At 56.8% G+C, this 13,891-nt stretch overlaps 8 protein-coding genes across 8 annotated transcripts; 3 read left to right on the plus strand and 5 right to left on the minus strand.

Moving 5' to 3' along the window:
• Window positions 1–193: 193 nt before the first annotated feature.
• PHYSODRAFT_356045 (hypothetical protein) lies at window positions 194–906 on the minus strand. Its single transcript, XM_009538932.1, has one exon. The coding sequence runs from the start codon at window positions 852–854 to the stop codon at window positions 234–236; it is 621 nt and encodes a 206-aa protein (XP_009537227.1). The 5' UTR covers window positions 855–906; the 3' UTR covers window positions 194–233.
• Window positions 907–1,265: 359 nt separating this feature from the next.
• On the plus strand, window positions 1,266–1,825 carry PHYSODRAFT_356046 (hypothetical protein). Its single transcript, XM_009538933.1, has one exon. The coding sequence runs from the start codon at window positions 1,308–1,310 to the stop codon at window positions 1,659–1,661; it is 354 nt and encodes a 117-aa protein (XP_009537228.1). The 5' UTR covers window positions 1,266–1,307; the 3' UTR covers window positions 1,662–1,825.
• A 38-nt stretch (window positions 1,826–1,863) lies between these two features.
• Window positions 1,864–3,397, minus strand: PHYSODRAFT_565529 (hypothetical protein; the record flags this gene model as incomplete). Its single annotated transcript, XM_009538934.1, has 1 exon — window positions 1,864–3,397. The coding sequence occupies one exon, from the start codon at window positions 3,395–3,397 to the stop codon at window positions 1,919–1,921; it is 1,479 nt and encodes a 492-aa protein (XP_009537229.1). The 3' UTR covers window positions 1,864–1,918.
• A 203-nt stretch (window positions 3,398–3,600) lies between these two features.
• Window positions 3,601–5,391, plus strand: PHYSODRAFT_319379 (hypothetical protein; the record flags this gene model as incomplete). The annotated part of the gene is made up of 1 exon (XM_009538935.1): window positions 3,601–5,391. One exon carries the CDS (start codon window positions 3,601–3,603, stop codon window positions 5,389–5,391), a length of 1,791 nt encoding a protein of 596 aa, XP_009537230.1.
• A 99-nt stretch (window positions 5,392–5,490) lies between these two features.
• PHYSODRAFT_528227 (hypothetical protein) lies at window positions 5,491–6,915 on the minus strand (the record flags this gene model as incomplete). The annotated part of the gene is made up of 4 exons (XM_009538936.1): window positions 5,491–6,256; window positions 6,404–6,577; window positions 6,658–6,723; window positions 6,797–6,915. 4 exons carry the CDS (start codon window positions 6,913–6,915, stop codon window positions 5,491–5,493), a joined length of 1,125 nt encoding a protein of 374 aa, XP_009537231.1.
• Window positions 6,916–7,386: 471 nt separating this feature from the next.
• PHYSODRAFT_319390 (hypothetical protein) lies at window positions 7,387–9,033 on the plus strand (the record flags this gene model as incomplete). Its single annotated transcript, XM_009538937.1, has 2 exons — window positions 7,387–7,887; window positions 7,966–9,033. 2 exons carry the CDS (start codon window positions 7,387–7,389, stop codon window positions 9,031–9,033), a joined length of 1,569 nt encoding a protein of 522 aa, XP_009537232.1.
• Window positions 9,034–9,351: 318 nt separating this feature from the next.
• On the minus strand, window positions 9,352–11,407 carry PHYSODRAFT_362264 (hypothetical protein; the record flags this gene model as incomplete). The annotated part of the gene is made up of 2 exons (XM_009538938.1): window positions 9,352–11,252; window positions 11,326–11,407. The coding sequence occupies 2 exons, from the start codon at window positions 11,405–11,407 to the stop codon at window positions 9,352–9,354; spliced, it is 1,983 nt and encodes a 660-aa protein (XP_009537233.1).
• A 319-nt stretch (window positions 11,408–11,726) lies between these two features.
• On the minus strand, window positions 11,727–13,856 carry PHYSODRAFT_529191 (hypothetical protein; the record flags this gene model as incomplete). The annotated part of the gene is made up of 1 exon (XM_009538939.1): window positions 11,727–13,856. The coding sequence occupies one exon, from the start codon at window positions 13,854–13,856 to the stop codon at window positions 11,727–11,729; it is 2,130 nt and encodes a 709-aa protein (XP_009537234.1).
• Window positions 13,857–13,891: the final 35 nt, after the last annotated feature.

Here is a 13,891-nt window from a genome sequence, read left to right on the forward strand (position 1 = left end):
AAGAGGAATTCGTTGCATTCTTGTGGCTAAGCTTAAGAAGTAAGGGCGAAAGAAGTGTGCAACATGGAGGATGACGCCATACGCAAGAATGATTCTCGTTGATACACATTTTGGGTACACGAAACGAGACCTTACATGAACTTACACCACTGCACTGCAAGAACATCGACACATTCAACGTGGGCTGGAGGTCACACGTCAGCTGACTCCCGCATTTGGTCCCGTTCCTGGGCTCATAGCTGATCTTGCTCGGGCCCGCGCAAGTTGGCTTTCGAGTCGCTGTCTCCTGGGAGCTTCGGCTCAATCGCTGGAGGCTCGGGATCGTCGAGAGCCAGGGCCGGGAATGCCAGGGGCTCCTGAGGACGAGGCGGGTCCACCAGGCTGCGAAGGTGGCGGGTGTACTCAAGCAGCTCCTGCCCGAAGGGATCTGGTTGTGCGGCACCGCCATCCTCAGCATCGACAGCTACTAGATATTCAGCCGGGAACTCTTCCAGGAAGACGTCGGGGGCTAGTACTCGGTCCTCGAATGCCTCTTGATCAAACTCAGTGGCCTGGCCAGCATTGTCGATACCTGCATCAGAGAGTCGTTGAGGCAGCAGGTCGTCTTCATATTCCCCACCGGCGGCAGGAACAAGTTGGGTGTCGTCTTCACTCTCTTCTGGACCGGGGTAGAGCTCGCTCCGGTCGAAGTTGTGCTCCACCTCGGGGCCTCGGAAGGGCCCGAAGTGACCTTCACCCTTTGCAGGCGTAGCGTAGTCAGAGTCGTACACTTTGCCTTCGACGTTGGCGACGGTCGTCGCAGCTAGGACGGCCACGCAGACTGCACTTGAGAGGAGGTGGTGGAGGAGCTTCATGGTGCTCGGGTGCTTGGAGGCACGCAGACCCTGGGGATTGCTCGTTCGCTTGGTTGCTTGGTTAGTGGCTTTTTAGATTGTGGCTGTCCTGAGAGTTCGGGCAGGCATCCCGCACGACCCTGTCATTATCGTTTGACATAGTATGCGCCTCCGTCCTCGATGTCTTGATAGCTGAGAATTGGTGACAGTACTAGCGCTCCGGGTAATTAGTACTACAAGAGGAGCAAGATTGGGTAAGACGGCGAGGCAGCTTCTCGCTTGAAGTATCTCTCATTGGATTTCGTCCTCACAGATGCGCAGCTTGTCGTCTTGCAGTATCCGATGCTAGTGAGCCTTACACTCTGCCAAGCCAAGATGCGATAGAGGAGCACAAGCGGCGCTCGCTTTCAGGACACCATTTTCCAAGCAACCTCGAAGCGAACAAGCGAAGAATCAAGCGAACAAGTCACCAACATGAGACTCCTTTCATGCGCACTCACCGCTGCCGTCTGGGTAGCAGCCCTTCTCGGAACGGCGACACCAGCTCACGCCCACTACCTGGCTGGTTCAGCTCCAGGAAGTTTGAGTCACGGAGAAGAACACGAGGCTGGAGGATTCCAGCACGCGGGGAACACCAGACCTGGTCCTAAAGGACGGGCGCGCGGTCCGCACGGACCCATTAACTGGCCGAAAGGAAAGCTGCTCGGCGCAGCTCTGCGGAACGCAGCAGGTCCTGACGGCCTTCCAGAGCTTCAAGGTCGACTGGCCAACGGACTCGACCAAGCCGATCGAAGGCTGCGTCTTCGGGGCAAGGACAACAAGCCCTAAGGCCGACCTGTTCACCTGAACATTGCTGTGAAGTCAAGGTGTGGCGTCAAGCCTGGATGCATACCGTAGTGTCTAAGAAGTTGAAGGTCGTAAGTCGAAACTAAAACATGTTCATGTTCAAGTTGTACTACGTAGTACTACTAGTAATATGAACTTTGAATCCCATGTTCACTAGGAAACCATCGATACTTTTGCATTCATTCACAACGCAGAGGTGGGTATATTCCTTATCGATGACGTACGGACTCCCTACCTCCTTACTTTGCGTAGGGGCACCACACTTCGTTCATCTCGACGTACACCGACTTGAGCTGCGTCCACGACTCAATGCCCGCAAGGCCGTTCTCGCGGCCCACGCCCGACTTCTTGTAGCCGCCCCACGGAGTCTCCACGGGCGCGAGGTTGTAGTTGTTGATCCACGTAGTGCCGGCCTGCAGCTCGTCGATCATGCGGTGCGCGCGAGTGATGTCCTTGGTGAAGACGCCAGCTGACAGACCGAAGATCGTGTCGTTGGCGCGGGCCAGCACCTCCTCCTCCGTGTCGAACGGAAGGATGCACATGACCATGCCGAAGATCTCCTCGCGGACGATCGTCATGTCGTCCTTGCAGTCCACGAAGATGGCCGGCGTCAGGAAGAACCCGTCCTTGGTGGCCTCCGAGGGCATGAAGCGCTCGCCGCCGCCCTTGAGCAGCGTCGCTCCTTCCTCGACGCCCTTCTCGATGTAGCTCTGCACCAGCTTCATGTGCTTCTCGTGGATCATGGGGCCGATGTCCGTGGTCGGGTCCAGCGGGTCGCCGATGCGCAGCTTGAGCGTGCGCTCGTGCACGCGCTGCACAAACTTGTCGAAGACCTTGCGCTGCACGAAGACGCGGGTGCCGTTCGAGCACACTTGGCCGGACGAGTACCAGTTGCCCATCATGGCTCCGGCCACGGCCTCCTCGAGGTCAGCGTCCTCAAACACGATCAGGGGCGACTTGCCGCCGAGCTCCATCGTCACCTTCTTCAAGTCCTTGGCCGCACCGGCGTACACGTTCTTGCCCGTGCCGACGGATCCAGTGAACGAGACCTTGGCGATGTCCTGGTGCTCCACCAGAGCCTGGCCGGTCTCGCCGGCGCCCAGCACCACGTTGAACACGCCCTCGGGCACGCCGGCCTCCATGTAGGCCTCGGCCAGCTTGAGCGCCGTGAGCGGCGTCTCCTCCGACGGCTTGAACACCATCGAGTTGCCGAACGCCAGCGCCGGCGCCGACTTCCACGCCGCGCTCTGCAGCGGGTAGTTCCAGGCGCCGATGCCGGCCGTGACGCCCAGCGGCTCGCGCTTGGTGTAGGCCCAGCTGCCGCCCGTGAGCTCCAGGTGCTGGCCGCCCACGGACGGACTGACGCCGCCGTAGTAGTTGAGGCAGTCGGTGGCGCTCAGCACGTCCGTGACCGTCGTCTCGGCGATGGGGCGGCCCGTGTCCAGCGTCTCGAGGCGCGCGATCTCGTCCGTCTGCTGCGTCAAAATGTCCGCGGCCTTGCGCAGGATGGCGCCGCGCTCGGCCGGGCTCAGCCGCCGCCAGTGGCGCTGGGCCGAGCGCGCGGCCTGCACGGCCTCGTCCACCTGCGCGCGGTCCGCGGCCTGGAACGACGTCTCGGGCCGGCGCGTGGTGGCGTTCAGCAGCGTGAACTGCTGGCTCGATGCCCTGGCGGCCACGTACTTGCCGTTGATGAAGGACTTGACCACGCGCGACGCCATTGACACAGCGTATGGATACTGATGCTGGTGTTGCCCTTTGGCTCGGGATCCGCAAATGAGCGGCCGTTGCTCGTGCAGCGAAACGGCTGGGGGCGAACGTAAGAAACGACATTTGCGTACTTACGTATTCGATTTGACAGGCGATACCGTTTTCGTCCTCACAATCTGCCACCCACAATCGCCTTTTGGTTTAACACGCATCAATGCTGTCGCTGCGACGCGCTCGAGCGGCGCTACGGCGGCCAGGCCAATGCGCGCGCGCATCCAAGGCGCCGACCTGCTTCGCCTCCGTCTTGCGCAGCTCTGGAGCCTTGTTGCACTCTTCACCGCCGCGTAGTGGCCTCGATATTCCACTTTATCCGAGCGCAACCCGGGAGTTTAGCACGCTATTGGGCAACGGCGCTGCGCCGCGGCGGTCGGCGCCCGTTGCCGCGTCCGATCCCGTCATCTCGTTGCCACCGACGTACGAGCTGCTGCCGGACGACGTCCACTGCTTCGTGGGGCTCAACGGCAGCGGGAAGACCCGTTTCCTGGCCAAGCTGCAGCAGCACGTCGAGACCCAGCAGCAGCGAGGGGAACTGCCGGCCTCCTGCCGCCTCGCGAGCCTCAGCCTCGACGCCCACCGCGAGTTCGTGGCGGAGAACGGCCACCGAGTGGTGGCGGACGTGCTGGGCGGCATCGGGTCGCCCACTGCCCGGGACCTGATCGTGCGGCTCGGACTGTTCCCCGTCTGGGAGCAGCGCGTGCGTCACCTGTCGACGGGAGAAATGCGGAAGCTGCTGCTGGCGGTGGCGCTGCTGGAGACGCCGAGAGCCACGGTGCTGATTCTGGATCAGCCGTTTGACGGGCTGGACGTGAAGGCGAGGAGACAGCTGCAGTGGATGCTGGGGCAGTTGACGAGGGGCTTCACGCGGCTGCTGGTGGAGACGACGGGTGCTAAACACGAGGCGTTCGCGTACAAGACGCAGGTGCTGCTGGTCGCAAACAGGTTGGAGCAGGTCTTCCCGGAGATCTTCTCGCACACGGTCTTGTTGAAGCAGGGTGAAGATGAACAGGGTGAGCAGGACACAGTGGAAGTGGTGGCGTGGCCGGAGGACAAGGAAGACGACGTGCGCAACAAGGCTATGATGAAGCGTTTGGAAGAATTTTACGGTGAAGAGCACGAGAAGCGCTTGAAGATGACGGATACGGAACTGGTGTCGCTCGTCGAGCAACTATTTGACTGTAAGGATGAAGCTGAGACTGGCTCCACAGAGACACCTGCCGTCCAGCTTAATGGCGTTTCGATCTCGTACGACCAGAAGCGTATCCTGCTGGATAATGTGGATTTCGCGCGGAAGACCCACGAACATTGGGTTTTGCTGGGACCGAACGGGTCCGGCAAAAGCTCTCTCATGCGAGTGCTAATGCAGACCCCGGGCCATGGGCTAACTGAGGGCGAGGTGGTGGTCGTTGGAGAGCCGGTGCGCCCTTCGAGCGCAGTCCCATCCAACGAGGATTCGACTGCCTCCTCGAAGCCGAGAAGGGAAGCCATCTCGACTGATCAGCACATTCAGCTTCTACACAAAAGTTTGCAGCGCGATGGAGCCGCAGAAGACCAAACTGCCTTCAGCCTCATTGCGAGCAACGCTGAAAGCCCAGAAACGGCCAAGCTCGCCAAGAGTTTATTGGCGCTGCCCGACGCCATCGAGACGCGTAGTCTGTCTGAGCTGTCGCAGGGCGAGCAGAAGCTTGTGCTGATTGCTCGGGCTCTGGCTGCACGCCCGAAGCTGCTGATCTTGGACGAGATCACGCATGGTCTGGACCCGTTCAACCGCGCTCACGTGCTGCGAGTGATTGAAGCCATTGGGCAGCACGCAGCTCAGCAGACGCACATGGTGCTGATCACACACCACGAGGACGAGATCACTCCGTGCTTCTCCAGCATATTTGAAATTAAAGACAAGCAGCTCGTCGAGCGCCCCCGCCAGCACTCGGAGGAACAGACCGCTTAGTAAAACTTGGGCTATAGACTAGAGACTAAAGTAAGGCGAAACTTTTGTGAGTTCTGTAGAATTTATCGCCTTGAGCGTCAAGAGCATCTTGGAGCTAGTCTAAAATGTGTACTCAGTGATGGTGGTGGCCTCTTCACACCGCATCTGGCTGGCTTTTGCTGCTGGAGGGGACTCTAATGCTTGAGTTTTGGGGGCACTACTGCCGCTGAAGGCAAGTGCCAAGAAGTCGACGTTTCCACAGCTGCTTGTACCTGGGTATGGTGGCGGCGGGGGCAGCGGAGTTGAATCTACTCGTTCGTCTTCACACATTTCGTAGTCTGGTGCCGAAGGAGAGTACAGCGAGGCAACAGAAGGCAGCATGCAAGTCACGCTTGGCTGCGGAGAGCGCATATCGGTAGAAGGTTCTACCCGAGGCGAGGTCATCTCCACGTCAACCACCGGCTTGGCGGGAATGAGCAAGGAGGCCGAAACACTGGTACCAGCCGTAGTCTTAACGTCGGGTGACAGCGAGATGTGGCCAATACACATTTCACAAAATGAGGATGTCATCGGGTTCATGTACGTGCACTGCCCGCAGCTCCAGGTCCCAACTGTGTCCCTCGCGTCTAGTTGAGGCCGATCTTGTAGCGCAGGCTCCGCATACATGTCCTGAGGCTGCTCTGGAGTAACTTCGGCGGCCTCGGCTTCTACACACTCTTCTGCAACCTCCGCGTCGATGACTTGTGCTTCAACGACGTCGCTGTCATCGAGCAACACCTGCTCAGAGCTGCTCTGCAAACTTAACAAGGTAGTCGCTGCCGCCCCACTTTCATTGTAACCGGAGGTCGCGCTACTGTTGCAGTAGGTCTCGTGATCGGCACCATAGCTTTCCTCGTAAGTCGGTGGATTGGTGGCGTATCCACTTTGGTCGTAGCTATACCGCTCTGCGGTTGTGCCGGTTGTTGTATCACTGACCGGGTAGGTATAACTACCCGCGTAAAAGTCCGCTGCAGCGGTCTGAGCTTGATCATACGCAGCTGTGGCGTCCGACCACGACTGAGTCGCTGCTTCACCCTCTGATGAAATTGAGGGACGAACGGCAGCGTAGTAGTCTTCGTAGCCAAATGTTGAGAACGGTTCCTGGTGAGGCGTTGTCTGGTCGAGGACTTGCTGGATGGCAAGCTTCAGCCGCCCGGGCACCTCCAGTCTGCTCAAAATGATCACACAAACATTATTAGAGAACTGTGCTATAAGGACAAGAAGTAAGAAGTGGCTTTGACAGCATACGCCTGCCATTCCGTCGTCTCTCGTCGAGCGCTTCTCAAGTCAGCGGCCGTCTGGAACCAGTGTTTGCTACGGCAGAGCAAGATAATATTTAATGTATGGCATCGAATGTGGCCGATCATTGCATGACTTTTCAACGAACTTGACGAGGTAGTCGCAGATTCTCTGGAGCTGCTCGTGGTTTTGCGCTTTGCCGATCAGCTCGGCCGCCATCCAGACGACTGTCGCCGTCGGCGTGTTCTCAGCCACCACCCAGCTCATGGCCACCAACTTTCAAGGAGTGAACGGACTGCCACTGACATTGTCAACCAGGCTAGCTATGAATAGGAGACGATGCAAAACTTCCTCGCAAAAATTAGACCTCAACCGCCAGCGCAGACACGAATCGTCTTCACTGCTGCAACTATGCAGATCTCTCGACGACACGATCCAGAACTCTTGATGGAACCCCCTTTTGTAAGGCACCTCCGATGACAGCATGGGTTCCACAAACTGGTCACTCGCACATCCAGTTTTCCACATTTCGTTCCATGACAGCGACTCGGCCATCCAAGGTAGAGACGCATGTCCGGCATGTAAGTTAAGGGTTGCAACCTTACGAACCATCACTATTGGCATTCCTTGGGCGTTAATTGCTGGCACCAGTCCTCGCTCACTCTCCATTTCGACTCCTATCGAGCACCCCAGCTACCTGCGGCTTGTTACCTACCCAACCAGCTAATCAACTCGACCATGAGCACTGATACGACTAGTGCGTCCGGCAGTCGAGTATCTTTACGAGGCGTTGAGCGCATGGTCTCCGCTACCGACGGTGTGTCCACCAAGATCGCGCACTCGATGCTCGTCCGAGGCGACACGGCAGTTCTGCTGCGCTTCCTGCCCACTGCTGTGATCCACACCTTCAACATGCACCCTCGGATGCGAGCCCTTCAACTCAAGGACCAGCCGTTCACGGCGGAGATTCAGTCGCCAGTGACGGCGGACACCCTCGACAGTTTACTGCGGGTGCGGATGCTGTCACCTGCAGACTACGGAGACGGCAGCCCCACAAGCTGGCAGGCTTTCGTGGAGAAGGAGTGCAGCGTCGGCTTCGACCGCCACTGCCAACTGCCGTTCTACCTTGTCGCGTGGGTGGCCAAACGCAAGGACACTGCGCGCCTCATGCTCTTCTCGGACCAGTACATGTCGGACGGCTTCTCCGGTGTCGTGGTGCTCAATTGCATCCTCGAACAGGTATCACGACTCGCTCGACAAGCCTCGCAGCACGAATCGTCGGAGCAAACGACCCCAACCTCCTCGCTGATCACGGAGTTCCCGTTGCGTCCGTCGCTCTACCGCATGTGGCTAAACAAGATCACGTGGGCCAAGCCACTGCTCAAGGGGACCAACGCCATCTTCGGCCGCCGCAGGTTCCGAGGAAGTGTCCACAAGTTCACACCTCTGCTGCCCGCAAGAGCGGACCAGAAGGACTTTGCAGTTCCTCCTGTGACCAACACGACCAGTGCGCTGTTCGCTGATGGAGAGTCCAAGTGCATGCGTGACGCCCTAGCCAAGTGCAGGAAAGAGTGCGTGGCCTTGGACGGAGCTTTGATCGTCGTCGCCCTATTGGCGTTCTACCGCGTACGCAGCAGCAAGGAGCAACGCGGACGCTTCAACCCGTTCCGACTGGCGGTGGATGTCGACTGTAACATGCGCAGGCTCGTGCAGCACCCCGCAGAGGAAGACCAAGTGGGCATGTTCACAGCCACCACCGACCTCGACTGGCTCACAACGGAAGGGGTGGACATGCTGACGACGGGGTTCTGGGACTTGGCCGGCCGTGCCACTCGTGAGATCGACGCCAACCTCAAGAACACGATGTCCATGGCACTGCCCACTATCACGGCCGACCAGAAACTCAACGCGCAGATGGACGCATCATTCCTGAAGAACGTACGCGTCGCGCACTCGATCACTGCCGATGTCGACATCGCTGAATTGATCCAGTATCCGTTCGAGAAGCACCACCTGCTGACATCGACGACCGACACGGAGAGCCGTCGAGGACTGTTATCGTACAAGAAAACTCGCCAGTCAGTGGTGCCGTGCGACGGAGAAGACTTTTTGACTCGATCGTGGCGCCTGGAGAGCATGTATTCGACCCCTCACAACGTTCTGTCAGTCGAGAGTTTGCACGTATACAAGGCGCTTCCCCACCTTGCTCCATCCGCGACGATCTTCGTGTCATCAGTGAACGCGTTCAGCTACTCCATGGCGCACAAAGTTGAGACCGAAGTGGGGAACAATCTGTTCACGGCGGTTGTGCTTCTTTTCGAGAGCTTGGGTAAGATTGGACCCGACGAAAACCTGACCGAAGTTCTGGCACGTTTAGACAAGTAAATGCGTCGGAGAGAGAATGGCAAGACAGCACCAAGATCCCTGCTCCAAGGCAGGAAGAACAAGACAATTGAATAGGTATATTCATCAACAGGAAGATTGCAACTCCAAACAGCTACAATGTATTGTCGTTATCAGTCTTCTGTGAATCAATAGACGTGGGGGAGCAGGCGCCGATTATGCTTGTTCTTACGAGGCACATTCAATCCGCAAGCTGCGATGGATGAAACAAAGAATAGTAAATTGAGTCGAAAGATTCATATATTCATAGATTGGCGAGGTAGCGCCTTATCCAGCAAAGCAGAAGCAGCGTTGCCCTCCCTACGAAGTTCCGTAGTGAAGTTCATGCCCATCGTGGCCATGGCTAGTCATCGATCCAACAGCCCGGTGACGCAGACGAACGTAGTGCTGGCGACGGCGTTGACGAGCTGCCAACACCACTCCCAGAGCCATTGCTGGAACAGCGCACAGGAAGAAGAGCGGATAGCGAAGATATTCGTCGAAGCTTGACAATTCATCCAAGGGCTTGATTGGGGGCGATTTCTGCGAGACAACACTCTCCTCGATGAGTCCACCACGAGGGATGATGGCGTCGTCATCACGAGCGCAAGTTGGAGCCGGGTGTCCACTGTGGCATGTGCACTTCGCGCCTGGGCCCTCGGGGCAAAAGCCGTAGCCCGAGCAGAAAGGTGTTATCGATCCGTCCGACATGTACACTCCTGCAGATAGCCAGCAAGGGTCAATCGATGGTTTCTCCACCGCTGCTGTCACAGCATTCGACACTTGGGATGAGCCACAGGACTCAGCGGCAGCAGGCTTGCGAGGCTCAGGAAACTCAACCGCACTGCTGTAGGTGCTCGGGTTCACCAGACAACCTTTGTCGTTACCGTCAGCCGCGCAATTATACGCAGGGAGCTCACCAGCAGCCACACAGAGGTTACGGTCCAGTGTCTTGTAGAATCCAGGCACACTCGAGTCCATCCAACGCGCACGAGCGAGCACCGCCTCGAGCAATTGGTTTACCATGTCGTCGAAGCCACCCTTCGTTTTAGCCTCCACGTTCGCGCACTGAATGTTATCGCTCTTCCAGTCGGCGCAGTTCTTTAGTTGACGACGAATTGGCTCAGCGCTTGATTGAATAAACGATTGGATAGACTCGTCACTCCACGTATTGGACCGCAACTTCACCCAACGCTGCTGAACAAGCGATGCGAACTTGTAGTTGCACGCCAGCCTCTTCCAGAATGTATGAATCGTGTACATCCAAGTCGTCGTAGCGCCACCCAGCCCGTACGCCAAGTTGAAATCCCAGACAGGTCCAGCGTTGATGGGTTGGTTGCGGTCCTTGAAAAAGTATGTGCTGCGGCGATAGGCGTCTGAGTTCACCGACAGCTCAGAGTGCAGGAAGTAATCCACAAATGACCCGATATCAATGTGTTCCTCGAGTCCATCCGGGTGGGTCATGTTATCATAAAGATACTGGTACAGACGCGGGAGTGGGCCGGTTTCAGGGGAGATGAAGTAATCACGCATGGTCTGTGTCAGCATTTTCGGCTCGGGGTACGTCAGAATCGGTCGCGCACCAGCACCAAACAATCCCGTTGCTTCATTCAGCACGACATTGGGCGAGTAGTCACCATACCCGAGTGGATTATTTTGCCACGCCCAACCACCTGATAGCTCTTCCTTGGACTGACATAAATTGTCCAAAACAGAAAGTCCTACGCGATTCGGCGTGTACGCGATCTTCTCGAGAGCCAAGTAGAGTCCGCGGTATCGTGGGCTCCAGTCATCTGCATCCAGCTCATCGCGAACAAACACCACGACATGGCGCGTCCGAGGTGAATAACGCCCGGTGCCACGGTACATCCAGTGGGCGAGGTGGTTCCGCATCAAGCTTCCATCAACAGTAGGACCATTCAGGATGTAGGAGCGATCTGCTGGAAATCCCAGGAGCTCAGCGTCCTCATCCAAGTCGACCGCCATTTGGTGCTTCGTGAAATGGAGGCTGGATTGCCCCCGGTAGTGAACGCTTGCGGGATAAACTGCGGTCCGATTTCCTCCCAGGCAATTCAATGAACCTTGGTTGTCGATCACCTCGATATTGGCTTCAACAGGGTCCCTCATGCAATCTGGCGCGGGGAGGCGAGGCTGATTGCAGGTTTCAGTCGGCAACTTCACCTTGTTTGGTGACACGATCACGATCGGCAGCTCAAAACATGCTAGACAAACAAAACACATTACAAGTTAGTTTGCCGCAACTCGAGCTGATTTCAAGCGCGTAGAGAAGCATACACTTGTCCGACGCGAGCGCCACGTCAACGCATACCACAACCAGGAAAAACAGCAGCGTCTGAAAGACTGCAAACTTCCCCATGCTCCTTCAGCGAACAGGACCGCGAAGAAATTTGTTGGATCTTGGGCCGAGCGCTTCCTGGTTTGCTTCCTATTTGTGAAATGCCAACAGCTTCCCGATGCTCCTCCAACGATAGAAAATGACATAGTCAATATACGTAGTCGATGGGACTGCAAGTTAGTTTCGTGTTCCATTCAGTTCCTCGAAATACGCGCGACAGCACAATCGCAGGTCTCCAGAAATTTGCGCGATGGAGATGCTCGATCAAGAGGCGTCTATCTCTAACCAATACGCTCGAGCGCAGGGCTCAACTGATCTTACCGGTCAGATTCACCTGAAATCACTGCCCCGGTAAGTTCATCATGGAAACTAAGGCGCGTGCCGTTGCCACAATCGAGTCGTTTCGCACACCGCTGCCATCGTCTTGAGTAAGGTTGCTTAGAAAGCATAAAACCGCGAGAAACGTTTGGACCTGATCATCGCCATTGAGCTCGCTCGGAATATCCACGTAGCGCGATAGAAGCCCAAGCAGAGCAAACGCATCTTGGATGAGATCCAACCGAAACGGATCATTTTGCAATTGTCGCGCAACGCAATAGTCTCCACCAGAATTTGATGTCCGTAGATCAAACGTCTCCTGATGCAGTAGCTGCACCAAATAATAAATAACGGAGCGATACCCGTCCGAGTCACTGGGAAAACCACGGGTGCTCTCCAGCACGAATCGGATCCCTACCGATGGGAACGACGTGGTGATCGATAGCAGCAGCTTGACAATCTGATGTTGAAGCGTTCGCATATTTTTCGCTTCATCCAATGTTGTATTTTCTTCGGATGCCAACATCTTGGCGCATCGGTTGAACACCAATGATTTCTTCGATTCCGTCTCGATTTCAGCAAATACTTCTGGCACACGCAGCAGCTGAGAGAGTAGTCCAACAGCTTGTGCCTTGACTGCAGGAGGGCCCCTAGGTGCCAACAATATAGCTGGGATTACATTAGTTGTCAGCAAGGGCTTGAAGTCTGGCGTCAACGCGGGCCGATGAGTAAGTCCGAGGTCGACGCACAAGCAAAGCACACACAGGCCATCCTTGACGACCGCAGGTTCCTTAAGATTGTTCTTGATAACACGGCAGAGTCCTGTCATCAACTTGTAACGAAGCTGGCGCTGCTCCGAAGCAACTTCTACAGCTGAGAGTTGTAGTAAATCGCTGTGTACAACCGATTCATAGTCCGTCCGAGCCGACAAATAGTCATCCAGCGAGGTGAAGCGCAACCCCGGTAAAGCGATCCGTGAATGCTCCATGTTGTTTGCACCTCTCTGGAGTCCGACAGAAGTCGATGATGATTCATCGGAAGGTGACGACGCCACTAGGAGAAAGTGCTGGAAGTGTGTGCTGTGGTGTATCACCGAGTACATAACGCGCAAAACACTGCAGATCACAGGCACTTCGAGGTCTGTCGGCGCCGCGAGATACTTCACAAACACAGGTGCAAGCGCGACAGCGGATACGTCTCCTGCCAGCATTCTCCCCATCACATCATACAGCTCTCGTGCACGATCGGTTGCCAACGTCGTTTGCGCAGCTTTTGTCTCCATAGCAAAACTCACAAGTGACGCGTGGGCTTGGGCAGATGCACGTCCTGCAACTTGTGAGAAAACACTCTGCGAAAATGGTACTCCAGCCGGCGATTGCTGCATCATCGAGTCGTTGAAGGAATTTCCCGATGAGCCCTGGAAATATTGCGATGGCGTAGCACTATGACAGCCTTGCGGAGGCTGCGTCCGATCCTCATCGCCACAGGGGTTCGCGTCCTCTCCAACATTAACAGCAACCGTTCCGTTCAAAAGCGTAAGTAAATCCCTCGAAGTCCCCGTCAACAAATAAGACACGAGCCGGGCGTTCTCCTCTTGGAGCTGGTTACCGCCTTGCTTCCCGCCCTCGTCGTCAAGCTTGAGCTCTGTTTGCACCGCAGTTTCTACCACTGGCGCGGGCGGTGGCTTGGCGAACTGTTGCGACTGCCTCTGACTCTGAGACATCATCATGGATTGACTCATCATGGACTGGCTGGCCATGAAGCTTTCGTGCTTGCGGCGCTTGGTGGCCATGAGCCGTCTCTCGGCGTCTCGGCGCTTCCTCTCCACGAGCTGCTTCTGCTGCAGCTCCTCCACTTCGTTAATGGCGCGCAGCTTGACGCGCTCGGCGTTCTGCAGCTTCGAGGACATGAAGGAGAGCTTGGACTCGAGCGCCGTGATCTGCGCCCGCAGCTCGCGCTCCTTCTTGTCGCTCTCGAAGCGCGTCTCGGCCTCGAACGCCGCCATGCTGGAGTGCAGATCGAAGTTGTCCTCCTCCACCTGGTGCAGCTTGGACCTCAAAAGCTGCAGCATGCCGTCCGCCTCGCCCTTCTCGCGCTGGAGGCGCTGCAGCGCCTGCCGCAGCTCGTCCGGGGGCGGCGGCGCGCCATACATCGTCTTACCCCACTAAGCCGAGTGCGCAATGCTGT

Source organism: Phytophthora sojae (genome assembly GCF_000149755.1).
Source record: "Phytophthora sojae unplaced genomic scaffold PHYSOscaffold_12, whole genome shotgun sequence".
NCBI lineage: Eukaryota > Oomycota > Peronosporomycetes > Peronosporales > Peronosporaceae > Phytophthora > Phytophthora sojae.

Excerpts from the sequence above, each read along its gene's own strand:
- PHYSODRAFT_356045 (XM_009538932.1), bottom strand. The coding sequence starts at position 854 with ATGAAGCTCCTCCACCACCTCCTCTCAAGTGCAGTCTGCGTGGCCGTC.
- PHYSODRAFT_356046 (XM_009538933.1), top strand. The coding sequence starts at position 1,308 with ATGAGACTCCTTTCATGCGCACTCACCGCTGCCGTCTGGGTAGCAGCC.